This window comes from Panthera uncia, chromosome X, assembly GCF_023721935.1.
Source record: "Panthera uncia isolate 11264 chromosome X, Puncia_PCG_1.0, whole genome shotgun sequence".
Lineage (NCBI taxonomy): Eukaryota > Metazoa > Chordata > Mammalia > Carnivora > Felidae > Panthera > Panthera uncia.
In genome coordinates this window covers 12,274,708-12,288,393 of record NC_064817.1, presented here as the reverse complement: position 1 = coordinate 12,288,393, position 13,686 = coordinate 12,274,708, and the positions used below count along the sequence as shown (strand labels likewise).

The window sequence follows — 13,686 nt, the reverse complement described above, 5'->3', positions numbered from 1 at the left end:
ATACACCCCCAAGATTAGGTCTAAAGATGGCAAGAGTTCCTGTTTCATGTCATCTTTTCCCTTCACCCTGCTCTACACCTCTGGGTCTGTCCCATCTTTATACACACATCTTCTACTGGATTATAGAAGATCTACTAAGCATGAGGCTGGGTAGCAGTTCTCATTTACTTCCTTCTTAAAACAATTCTGAAAATTGGAATATCTCATTTAAACTTGGCCTCAATTTATAACTATGGCTAGGATATCTGCCAAATCACTTTATAAGTTAAAAAAAAAAAAAAAAACTGAAGGGAGTGCCTGGGTGGTTCAGTCAGTTAAGCGTCCGACTTCAGCTCAGGTCATGATCTCACAGTTCGTGAGTTCGAGCCCCGTGTCAGGCTCTGCACTGAGCGCTCAGAGCCTGGAGCCTGCTTTGGATTCTGTGTCTCTCTCTCTCTCTCTGTCTCTGTCTCTCTCTGCCCTTCCCTTGCTCGTGCTCTCTCTCTCAAAAATAAACAAACATTTAAAAAATTAAAAAAAAAAAGTAGAACTACCATATGATCCAGCTATTTCACTTCTGTGTATTTATCTCAAGAAAATGAAAATACAAATTTGAAAAGATATATGCATCCCTATGTTCACTGCATTATTTACAATAGCCAAGATAAGTAAACAATCTAAGTGTCCATCAGTGGAGGAATGGATACAGAAGATGTGGCATATACACAATGCAGTTATTATTCAGCCATAAAAAAGAATGAAATCTTTCCATTTGCAACAACATGGATGGACCTAGAGGGTATTATGTTAAGTGAAATAAGTCAGAGAAAGACAAAAACCCTATGATTTCACTTATATGTGGAATCGAAAAAACAAAACTCATAGATACAGAGAACAGATCAGTGGTTATTAGAGAGGAAGGGAGTTGGAGGTGGGCAAAAGGGTAAAGGAGGTCAACTGTATGGTGACAGATGGTAAATAGATTTATTGTAACAATCACTTCGTAGTGTATGCAAATGCTGAATTATTACATTGTACATCTAAAACTAATATGTGATATTACCATTTTACCTCAATTAAAATAAACTGAAAAAATCTAAGTCTACTGTTTGAGATACATGGAATTTACAAAACAGGGTTAACATAATATACATAAGGCTAAGGAAAGAATAAACCTAACATTTACTAATTGTTATACGTTAGACATTTTAAGTACATTATTTACTTTAACCTTACAGTTCTAAGATAGTGAGAACATCACCCCATTATACAGATAAACTAGGGAGAAAAGTAGGAAGAGGGGAAAAGCCCGTTATTTGAGACCTGCATTTACTGAGCTTGGAAGTAATGCCTCTATGGGGGGTGTCCTAAAGAATCACATTTGAAGTTAAGAATCATGACGAATACCCAAGTGTTCACGGACAGATAAATGAAATGTGGCATATAATACATACATTAGAATATTATTTAGCCTTAAACAGGAAAATTTTGACACATGCTAGAACATGGATGAACCTTGAAAATACCATGTTAAGGCGGGGCACCTGGCTGCCTCAGGTGGAAGAGCATGCAACTCTTGATGTAGGTGTTAGGAGTTTGAGCCCCAAATTGGGTGTAGACATTACTTAAATAAACTTACAAAAAAAGAATCATCTTAAGTGAAAAAAAGACAGACACAAAAAGACAAACACTGTATGATTCCATTTATATGACATACTGACAGTAGTCAAATACACAGAGAAAGAAAATAGAATAATGGTTGCCAGGGTCTGGGTCAGGGGGAATGGAATACAGAATTTCAGTTTGGGAAGATGAAAAAGTTCTGGAGATGGATGATTGTGTTGTTTGCACAACACCGTTAACGTAATTGATATAATTTATGCCACTGAACTGTATGGTTAAAATGGTAAGTTTTAGGGGCGCCTGGGTGGCTCAGTCAGTTAAGCGTCCGACTCTTGCTTTCAGCTCAGGATCTCACCAGGATCTGGTTCATGAGATCCAGTCCCTGCTCTTGTCCCTACTCTTAGCGAGGAGCCTGCCTGGTGTTCTCGCGTGTGCACTCTCTCTCTCTCTCTCTGCCTCTCCCCCACATGCGCACACATGCACTCTCTCAAAATAAACATTAAAAAATGGTAAATTTTATGTTATGTATATTTTAGCCCCCCCCCCCCCCGCGCGTGCACACACACACTCACGAATCATGATGAATGTATTTTGGTTTAGAATGTTCTTTAAGCCTTTAGCAAATAAAACCTAACTTTATATTGGCCATTAGGAATTGTAAAAAAAAAAAATTCTGGTTGCTAAGGATTACTGAATTGCCCCCTTAGCAAGATAAAGCACTTGAGTCAGTAATAATTGGGATTCCACATTCCTAGAACAAGTCTTAGGAAAAGGCCCAGGAAAAATAAACCTATTCTCTTCTGACAGAATTGTCTTGGGAAACAACAAGGAAAAGCAGAGCCCACTTCCAATAAAACTCATGGACAGTGGTTCTCAAAGTATGGTCCCCATGAACCCTTCACGGTAGTGTGCAAGCTCAAACATAATTTTCATAGTAATATGGAGATATTATTTGTCTTTTGGTGTTAACATTTGCACTAATGGTACAAAAGCAGTAAATAATACCAGTGCTGCCTTCTTAGAACAAAGTCAACATAGCGGCATCAAACTCTTAAGTCATCATTTTCTTCAACACCGTGTACTCAAAGTTGGGGGGGGGCGACTAAAAATGCCCTTGAGGAAACAGTAAAAATTACGAATTTTTATTAAATCTCAACCAATGGCTACACATCTTTTTATCTCGGTGTGACAACACATAAAGTACACATAAAGCACTTCTGCTGCGCACCAAAGCATGAGTGGATCTTGAAGAAAACCACTAATGTGGTTGCTTGAATTATAAGCCCAACCAGCAGCTTTTTTCATCACCTTTTTTTTCTTTTCTTTTCTTTTTTTTTTTTTAAAGATAACCAACCCGTGCTTGTTTATTCAGACTTGGGTATTTGGCAGATGTAGTCTCCAAAATATATACATTGAGCTTGTTACTTCAAGGCAAACAACTGACAGTATTTATTGCCAATGATAACAATTGAGTTTTTAAGCAAAATTGAGAATTTCTGAAAACTATGTGCTACCATAAGTTTGACAGCTTCCCAATACTTAAGACTTTACTGTACAACATAGGGAATGTAGTCAATAATATTGTAGTAACACTGTACGGTGACATATGGAGGCTACACTTAAGGTCATAAGCACTAAGTAATGTATAGAATTATTAAATCACTATGCTGTACACCTGAAACTAATATAACATTGTTAAAAAAAGACTCTGCGGAGGACATCAGTGGTGATATTAACAGGATTTTGATATTATATAACAAAATGTGTCAACATTTGGAAAATCAACACAATTTGGTAAACCAATTTTTTTTAATGTTTATTTTTGAGACAGAGAGAGACAAAGCATGAGTGGGGGAGGGGCAGAGAAGAATGCCATTCTTCTCACTTTAATTCCCTTGATCTATTTCACCCATTACCCCACCCACATCCCCTCTGGCAACACCAGTTTGTTCTCTGTATTTAGGAGTCTGTTCTTTTACTTTGGAAAATCAATAATTTTTAATTTTCAAAAAACATTAGGTTAATATGTGGTAGGCAGCTTCTGACATGGTTCCCAATGATCCCAGTGATCCTCCTCATATTCACAACCTTGTATAATCCCCTCCCCTCGAATGTGGCTAGACCTAGTGACTAACTTCTAATGAAGAATCTGGCAAAAGTGAGGGGATGTCACTTGTATGGTTATGTGACAAAAGACTGCAACTTCCTTCTCTTGTGCTGACATTCTTGCTCATTCTGATGAAACCAGCAGCCATGTTGAGATGCAGATGGAAAGGCCCATGTGGCAAGGAACCAAGGGAGGCCTCGATCCAACAGCTCATGAGGAATTGAATCCTGCCAACAATTACAATGAGTGAACTAGGACATGGATCCATCCCCATTAAGCCTTCAGATGACAATAGTCCACAAGATCCTAAAGCAGAGGACCCAGCTAAGCCACACCCACACACCTGACCTATAGAAACAGTGAGATCATAAATGTTGTTTCAAGCACTAAGTTATACAACAATAGATAACTGGTACAACATTAGTTCATTTTAAATGAATAATAATTTAAAATTTGTTTTAATATCTAATATGTGAAATACTAGCTGTAACCCACAAAAACAAAAGCACCTTGGGGTTCTCAAAAAAGATTCTGAAACCAAAAAGTTTGAGAACTGCTGTCCTGGCTGTGGCAGAACAGGAAGAGAGACAGACTAAAAGCCCAGCTTGGCCAAACCATGGTCTAAGGGAGGTCCTTATCTTGGCACCCTTAACCAAACAGATCCATCTCTAGAGAACATGGCCACAGGACCTAGTGTGAACAGGGAGAGGAGTGCCATTTCCTCTGGCTCATTCAGAAACCTCTCCAACAGTACTTGATATGCTTCTCCTCATTTAATCCTCAGAACTGTCTTACAGGCAGGTATGATGAACAAATAGGCTCACTTGATAAGGCAATTTTAGCTAGTTTGTGTTCAGTCATGAACCTAGGGCTTGGAAAGCAGAGACTGAATTCTTAGTTTTCTCTGTATCATTCCAGAGAATACGTTCTTCCAAGGTTATATTAAAAAATAAACGTGGGGGGGGGGGGTGCGCGCACCTGGGTGGCTCAGTAGGTTGAGTGTCCGACTTTGGCTCAGGTCATGAACTCATGGTTCCTGAGTTCCAGCCCCACATGGGCTCCCTGCTGTCAGCGTGGGGCCTGCTTCGGATCCTCTGTCCCCCCCACTGCTCACACTCTCTCAAAAATAAATTTAAAAAACATTAAAACAAAAATTAATATGTTGAGGCACGTGGGTGGTGCAGTCAGTTGAGCATCCAACTTTAGCTCAGGTCATGAGCTCATGGTTCATGAGTTCGAGCCCTGCGATGCTGTCAGCATGGAACCTGCTTCATATCCTCTGTCCCCCTCTCTGCCCCTCCCCTGCTTGCTCTCTCTCAAAAGTAAGTATTAAAAAAAAAAGGGGGGGAACACTTCCCAATTCAAAAAATAAAATAAATGTGGTGATGGTCACACAACTCTGTGAATACACTAAAAATCACTGAACTGTATCGTTTAAGTGGGTGAATTGTATGGTATGTGAGTTATACCTCAATAAAGTAGTTACCCAAATAATGAATAAATTAAAACATAAATAAAGCCAGAGAAATAAGAGTTCTGAGGAGGGATAAAAATTGGAGGTAGTAAGTGCTAGTTGTCCCAACTCCTAATTTTTGGCAGCAAAAGGCTCCAGGATGATCTGTTGCAATATGTTTGGAGGACGGAGAGCACATGGAGGCATTAATAGTAAATGAGAAAGAGGGAAACCAGTGCTGAAGTTAGGATGAGGGAACCTGATTTCCCCCACTGGTGAAGAAGCCAAGAGTGAGCAAACAGATCCGGAAAAGGTCTAGTTGCGACACAGCTTCTGTAGCCTTATGGCCTCCCTGGCAGTAGTGTTACCATCTCCAGTGGTAGGTGCTAACATCTATATTAGAATGTGCACATCATTTGCCTTTTAAAACAAGGATGATGGCATTAGATTTCACGTGTAACTTCTATGGCTATTTATTTTATAAAAATAAAGGGTGCTAGACTCTGATTTGTAAAATCACTTCTAGCTCTAAAACTGTAACCCAATGATAATCTGCAATCTGAGAGATACCTGCATTAACTTAAACACCTATCTAGGAAGCTAAAGTATCAGGAAACCCAAAAATTTTAATGCCCAAAGCTACTGAAATATGCTTGGACTTGACCGATTTTGCAGAGGGGAAGGGCCTGGGTCACAAAATTAGCATCTTCAAGCCACAGACTCCTGAGATGTAAAATGATCTCCTACTTTTATGAGTTACCTAAATGGAACACCCCATCCCAATTTCATGAAGTCACACTTCACCAGCTCCACATTTACCAACTATGATGCACCTCTGAACATCAAGCTATTTCTTTTTTCCTGTCCTACTTACCCAGACCACTTTAGTTCTTTGTTAACACTGTGTTGTGTGGACTTTAAGACAGGTAATTTAGGGGAGCCTGGGTGGCTCAGTCGGTTAAGCACCAGACTCTTGATTTCGGCTCATGTCATGATCTCACAGTTTGTGAGATCTGTGCTGAGCACAGAGCCTGCTTGGGATTCTCTCTCCCTCCCTCTCTCTCTGCCACTCCCCTGCTCATGTGTGCGCAGTCATTCTCTTTCAAAATAAACATTAAAAAAAAAAAAAAGATAGGTTTTTAAAAAAAGGACTTTCTAAACCCTCTTTTCATTTGTCCAAATTACATTTAGAGGTGTTTCTGCGGGGAATTAAAGCATTCTTTATCATTTATCTTAAAGTCGACCATGAAACAAAAGCTATGAAACCTGTAAGGCTCAAAACTCCCCTCAAAACTTCCTAGATTACAATAGCTTTTCTATACCCCCAAAGATCCGACCCACCCTTTATAATCTGTTTTCATTTAGCAAAAATTATTTCTCTTTTCACCCACCACCAAGTTTTGCTTACATTTAACAAGGTGGATGTTTGTATTGACCATCGAGAAATGCGCTGAAAACACAAGACACATGGCATATGAGTGATAATTAGTTTAAAACCAAGCAAAAAAGAATTGAGGGAAGGGAAAAGGACTGGGAAGGGGAGGAAAAGGTAAAGGAGTTTCTTTGGGATATTAGATTAAAACTTGCTAGGTAAGCAGAAACTGTCCATGCAGTAGGGCCTATCAGTTGCACAATTATATATCAACGCTGGGCCAACTTCACCAACTCTGTGCTATGTTATTTAGGCAAGTTTTTTTGTTTTTTGACTGAGCCTCAGATGTCGTATCTATACACCTGGGGATACCACCTACTCTGCAGACACTAGAATGGAAGCACATTTTAATTCCCAGCACACTGCAGGAAACAGTGAGGACTCAAATTTCTTTCCTTTGAAACACACCTCTCTGTAAAGTGTTAAAATCTGAACAGAACATCTATTGAAAAATCTATTATAGTGAATCCTTCTGTGAAGAATCCCACACAAAAGCAAATCATACACACCCTGTTTCATGACATCTAGATTTGACATATACATTCCTCCATAAAATTTCTCTAATCAACTGTATGGTGCTAGAGGGCATTATGGTAAGTGAAGTAAGTCAAAGACAAATACCATGACTTCATTGTATGTGGAATCTAAAAAAAAATAAATAAAAAGCACGAACATATCCATAAATACAGAGACCTGAGGACTGCCAGAGGGGAGGGTGGGGGGGGGGGATGGGCAAAATGGGTGAAGGGGAGTGAGAGGTACAAGCTTCTAGTTATGGAATGAATACGTCACCAGAATGAAAGGTACAGCATAAGGAATACAGTCAAAGGTATTATAACAGCACTGTATGGTGACAGAGGGTAGCTTCACTTGTGGTGAACACAACATCAAGTACAGACTTGCTGAATCACTAAGTCGTACACCTGAAACTAATGTAACATTGTGTGTCAACTATACTTCAATTGAGAAAAAAAATTCTCTAGTCAAGACCGATATAAATGAAACACATAATATACAAAACATCTTCCAGTAACAGTAAACAAATGTGGCATATTAAGATCTAAAAACATGGTATTAGTAAAGGAATGTGTTATATCTGGTCTGCTCTCATTACTGCTGCCTCTTTGGTTCCCCTTGAAAATGAAATTTACCGAAGTTTGATGACAGACAACAATGTTGTCAATAGAAGATCACTTCGATTCTTATTATTTAATCTCTGTGCCAAAAGAGTGGATATTCAAATCCACAACTGGGGAGAAAAAACAAAATAGTGAAATGGTTTCTTCCTACCCCACACTCTTGCTACACCCTGACTGGACTTTTCCTCATTTCATCTATCACAGAGAGATTCTGGGAAGAGAGAAGAATACAAAGGTTGGAAGATGGATTTACAAAATTAATAGCACACTAAAAGCAAGAGGAATGGATCTTTCATATATTCTCCCTGCCAGATCAAATAAAATTCTACATGCCCAGTCCCAGGACTGTGCTGAACACTCTCCATCAACTGTTACTCTTCACAACAATCCTATATGGTAGGTGTTAGCATCATCATCACTTTACATATGATGCAATGGAGGCTCAGAAAGATTGAGAAACTCACCCAAGCTTGCACAGCTACTAAATGGCAGAGTCAAGAGTCTTGACTCCAAAATCCATACTATTCACCTGATAGTACAGTACTTATTACCACAGTCTAGATGAAAGGGTATTGGGTTCCAGACTCGGCTTCATCCCTTGGGCAAATTATTAGACCTTGCTGAGTAGTTTGTCATCTTTAAATGAGGGCAACGACAGCTGCCCAGCCTTCTCCATAGCATCCAGTAATGCTGAAAGAGTTAACGTATGTGCAAATATGCTGTAAAAATTATGGGGCACTATGTAGATGTAAGATTTTGCTAATTTGAGCCTTGGTTACCTATCTTTATCCTTCCAAATGGTTTACTGACCTAAAAATAAGTTTAACAGTAGTTAAATAATTTTTAATATTCCCAAGCAAAAATCTAGTATTGGGAAAAAAAAAAAAAAACCTACCTTAGACATTCTGGAAAAATGCAAAACTACAGAGACAGTGAAAAGATCAGTGGCTGCCAGTAGTCTGGAGGGAATAGAGGGAGGGATAAACAGCGGATTTTCAGGGCAGTGAAAACTATTCCATAGAATACTATAATGGTAGATACATGACATTATACATTTGTCCAAACTCTCTGAATGTATAACCCGAAGAATGAACCCCAATGCAAATTATGGACTTTAGTTAATAGCGATGTATCAAAATTGACTCACCAATTCTAACAAAAGCACCATACTACTGCAAGATGTAAATAATAGGGGTAACGGGCTGTGTGAGGGAATGTATGGGAACCCTGTAATTTATGCTCGATTTTTCTGTAACCTAAAACTGCTCAAAAAGAGTATGAATTTTTTAAAAATTCAACCTTCTAAAACAAATACTATATAGAAATTTAGAAAGTAATGATCTTGGTGTTCTAAAAAATGCCTGGAGAAAACCGCCAGAAGACTAGCAGAATGGACTCTCCGGAGCCAAGCGTAGACAAGAGGCCCACGGAAGAGGGTAAAAAATGCCTGGAATACATGACCGCGTATATCCTATCTTTTCAGACCAATGTTGTCAAACACAATTTTATGCCATGATGTAAATATTTTTGATCTGCTCTAATACGGTAGCCACTAGCCACACTGGCTACTAAACACTTGAAATGTAGCTAGTATGGATGAGGAATGGAATATTTAATTTTATTCAATTTCAATTAATATTTAAACCACCACATGCAGCTAGTGACTATCATCATGTCAGACAGCACTTTAGACAATTCAAGAGATCCCTAGAAATGTACGAGTATTAACTTCAGAAGAAAAGAGTTACCTCAAGAGACTATTCAATGAATGTAGTTATGAAACAATGACACAATTAACTGAGCTGGTGAAGGACTAAGTAGATGGTTCAAACAACTAGGAACCAATAAAGCCCATCTGCGATTGTTTTTCACTTTAAGTCCCATAATGTAACCAAAGTGACCACTTTTCCTTTAATTCTTTCAATATTTTGAAAACATGCCAATTAGTTAAACATCATTTGTGCTTCCTGAAAATAGAGTACAAGTCAAGTTATAATTAGGAATATATTTTTCAAGTTGATAACCCAGAGAAAATAAAAAAAATTAAGGGTCATAAACAAGTGATTTTTGCAGACACAAGATAGTCACCTAGTTTTTTTTAAACGAAAATTCAAAAACTAATACTTAATCATGTATTTCAATTCCATGTCATAGTCAAGTGGAAATCAAAAGGAAAAATGATGCCCAGAAAAACATGAGCAAAAAAAAAAAAAAAGGTACATGAGATAAGTAAACAAAAATGAGACAGTACAGACACACATGACTATTCATATCCAGCTGTAACCCAGAGTGCTGCCTCAAAGGGTCGTTACCTCTTATCTTGGTCATTTAAAATGCTAGTTGATTAAACCTCAGTTCCTAATTCAGACTTCTGGTCCTTATCCCAGTGGCATAAGAGGGAACTTATGTCCTCAACTGTAGTGGCTTTTTAATCGGAGTCCTCCCCTGGGAGGCCTATGAAATCAAACACTGAGATTGGCTCCCCACTCTCAGGGAATAAATGAAGTGTCCAAAGTGACAGTTCTGAATCCCTAGAGTACATTCGGTCCACAGCTTCTCTTTCATTCCTTCAAGTACCGGATCTTTATTTTACAGTACAAAGAGAGGGAGAGAAAAAGAAGTAACAGAAGTAGTAACACCCTTATGCAGAAAGACATGAAAATACCCGACCTTAGAAACAGGCCCCCCAAAGCCAATTCTTGACACTTTGCTCAGATGTAAACCAAACCTTTGTTCTTTTTCAAGATGGTAAATTCGCATTAGAAAAATATTTCGTAATTTCACACAGGGGTGATTTTTGAGAGTATTCAAACACATAACTAAGTAATATTAAACAGCCCCGAGTGATCAAGCAGGACGTCCAACAGGTTGAACGTTTCAATATGTTCCACCGTAAGGAAAAAGAGACAGGGTTTTCACCTTTCCAGCGCCTTACCCTGCGGATTTCCACTCCTGGGTCCTGAAAGCCCTGTACCCCATTTGTTGTGCAATCTTTTTCGAACTCCACCCACTGACTCCAGAACAAGTGGAATTCTCCCATTCTGAAGGTCTCGATTTTCCTGTATCCAGGGAGACACTGAAAACTCCTTGACGTGAGTCAAGTAAGGCAAGGGGAACGGTCCAGCCTGCCTCCCAGATTAACAGAGACCAAAGGCCAGGGTGGGGGAGGCGGTCAAGTTTCCGTTCACCCCCCCCAAAAAAAAGAAAAAGAAAAAAAGGAAAGAAAAAAAAAAAAGGAGGGGAAATAAAGAGCAAGAAGGAGGAGGGAGGCTAAAATGGGAAGACCGGCTATCACGCGATGCTGCCCCCAACTCTGCGGGACCCAGGTCCTCCAGCATCGTCTTCCCATCGCCGGCCCCACGTGTAACCAGGCCGGTGGCGCCCAGAGATGAGCCCCAGGGCCGGGAGCCGAACGGTCCTCCCAGCCCCGCGGCGCTCGCCCGCCCGCGCAGTGGCGGGGAGCGCAGAGGGGGCGGGGGAAGGGGGGCGCAGTGCAACCCCGGCTCCCGCGCGGTTATCTTACTGCGCAACAGCCTCGCTCGCGCCGCCCCGGCGCACCCCGCAGCGCGCCCTGCGCACCTGCCCGGTAAGAGCAGGACCGGTCACTGACCCGGGCAGCCCCCCGACGGCGGCGCCCAGCGCGGGGAACACAGGGAGCACCGAGAACACGCCGAGGGCGGGGGCTGGGAGAAGGAACACCTGGCGACCGGGGCTCCCCGGCGCCGGCCGCACGTGGCTGTCACACCTGGTGCGCCCCCGCCTCGCACCCCCTCCCCCTCACACGGGGCTGCGCCCCCTGCCCTCTCCCCGCGTCTGCCACGCGCCTCGAAACCCCAACCATCGCTTCCTCCCACCCCATCCATCCCGGTCCCAGTCCCCCCCCTCCACCTGCTCCCACTGTCGTCACCCCCGGGAGGGAAAAGGGCCGGATGTTCGTCCCGTGGCTAAAGGTAACCGGAGAGAGCGAAGATGTGGACCCCGAAAGAGCTAGCCCGAGCATTTCCCCTGCCGGCAACAACGCGGACGCCTCCCACACTGACCTTCTGCCGCGGGCTGCGTCGCCGTCCGCCCCGTCCGGTTTCAATAGCCTCTTCGGCGCCGCCGCCTCTTCCCCGCGCTGCCTCCTCTACTCGCGTCGCCATGAGGTGACGGCAGCAGCCAAACAAGCGGCCCGACAAGGGGCACGGAACCTTTCAGGGCCCCCGCGCCCCGCCCCTGAACCCCCACGGCCAATCGCCGCATGAAAGCTTGCCACGTGACCGGAGGAGGTTGGCCCCCGAGGGGATGGAGCGGGATGGGGGTGGGGAGCATTGAAGCCTGGGCTGGGCTTTTGCAGGGCCGAAGGGCGAACACAGGCCGCGCGAGCCTGCGCAGACAGGGAGAGGGACTCTGAAGCGGACTGCAAGTCCCAGCAGGCCGCGCGGCCACGGCTCACAGACCCAGCTCAGGATTGGAGCATAAGGCGGCATTCTGAAACGGGGAGACTATCCTCTGAGCTGCGCATGCAGCCTACTGGGACTTGTAGTTTTCTGGAATCGATGAATCGGTACCGGAAGGTACTCTTTATTATCCTGAGGGAAAAGTTTAGAAATATTGCAGTGTTTGGGAGGGAGCTGAGTGGGCATACGTTGTTGTGTTTTTATTTCTGTTGCTCCTCTTCGGAATTGATGCTAAATTATTTAGGGATAAGGGGAAATCGTGACTTTCGCGGCGGGAGAGATGGACTAGCTTTCAGAATTTGAGGTCTCTGGCTGGGACACCTGCCCCGAGTCCTGCTCTTCTACCAGAGCTGTTTACCTGTCCCGAGCTGCGGGGTGGGTGCTGTGTCCTATTCACCTTGACTGAACCGCCCGGTCTTCTAACACAGTTCTCCATACTTAATACATGTTGAATGTATCCTATTTTCTCCGCTAGTCGTTTCGTTATTGAAATTTTTAAACGGAGTTTGCTGAATCGATTTTATTTTCTTGACAGGATTGGGGCGGGAGGTGCAGTTTTGCTCAGAAATATTCCCTGTTTCCATCTGATGGAACCAGATCTCTAAGGACCGAGTCGCTGAAAGTCACAGACCGTCATGAAATTCTGATAATTAACTCATTATGAAAATTTGTGTAAATCCTTTACCATTTTTTATTAGAGTTGAATACAAAACAGTGGTATCAGACGCTAAAAATTTAATAATAGACCTGAGAGTAAATTTCAATATTGTGGAAATTCCATCTATGAATTTTAATTATTTCTGTAAATTTGGGGAAAAGTACCTGTATTTTCTTTCATGGGCAGAACACCTCAGTCCAGCTTTGAGATTTCAAAACTAGAGCAGTAGATAATGAACTCATACCCAGATTCTATATAAAGCTGATGGTCTCAGCCACCATGCCTCACCTTCTTAAAGGTAAAATTCCCAGCAAGATGCATAATAAATGTGTGGGTAATGCTTTTTCAAACCTGTTCAGGGAATGGAATGTTAAAATGCACAGTAGTTAAATTATGGTACAATAGAACACCATGCAGCTACTAAGAATGATCAACATTTTTAAAATATGACCTAGAAAATATACATAGCATAGTGAGCTTTAAAAAAAAAAAAAAAAAAAAATTCCAGGAGCGCCTGGGTGGCTCAGTCAGTTAAGGTGCCAGCTCTTGATTTCCGTTCAGGTCGTGACCTCAAATTTCTTGAGATAGAGCTCTGCTTGGGATTCTTTCTCTCCCTCTTTCTGCCTCTCTCCTGCTTGCGCTGTCTCTAAATAAATAAACAAACTTAAAAAAATAATTTTTTTAAAATAAAATAAAAATTCCAGGGGCGCCTGGCTGGCTAAGTCAGTAGAACATGCAACTGTTGACCTCCAGATTGTGAGTTCAAACCCCATGTTGGCTGTAAAGCTTACTTAAAAAAACAAAACAAAACAAAAAAAACATTCCAGGGGTGCCTGGGTGGCTCAGTTGGTTAAGC

At 41.8% G+C, this 13,686-nt stretch overlaps 1 protein-coding gene across 5 annotated transcripts in view; it reads right to left on the bottom strand.

The window, feature by feature from the left end:
• TXLNG (taxilin gamma) overlaps nt 1-11,931 on the bottom strand; it is a 53,590-nt gene extending 41,659 nt beyond the window's left edge. For 3 of the 5 annotated variants that reach the window (XM_049643509.1, XM_049643511.1, XM_049643513.1), the window contains exon 1: nt 11,774-11,930. In XM_049643509.1, the coding sequence (XP_049499466.1) occupies nt 11,774-11,875 (102 nt within the window). In that variant the 5' untranslated portion in view covers nt 11,876-11,930. Of the gene's footprint in view, nt 1-10,668; nt 11,461-11,773 lie in introns of those variants that run through there. The other 2 variants (XM_049643514.1, XM_049643515.1) reach the window with 2 other exon arrangements.
• Between the last annotated feature and the right edge of the window lie 1,755 nt (nt 11,932-13,686).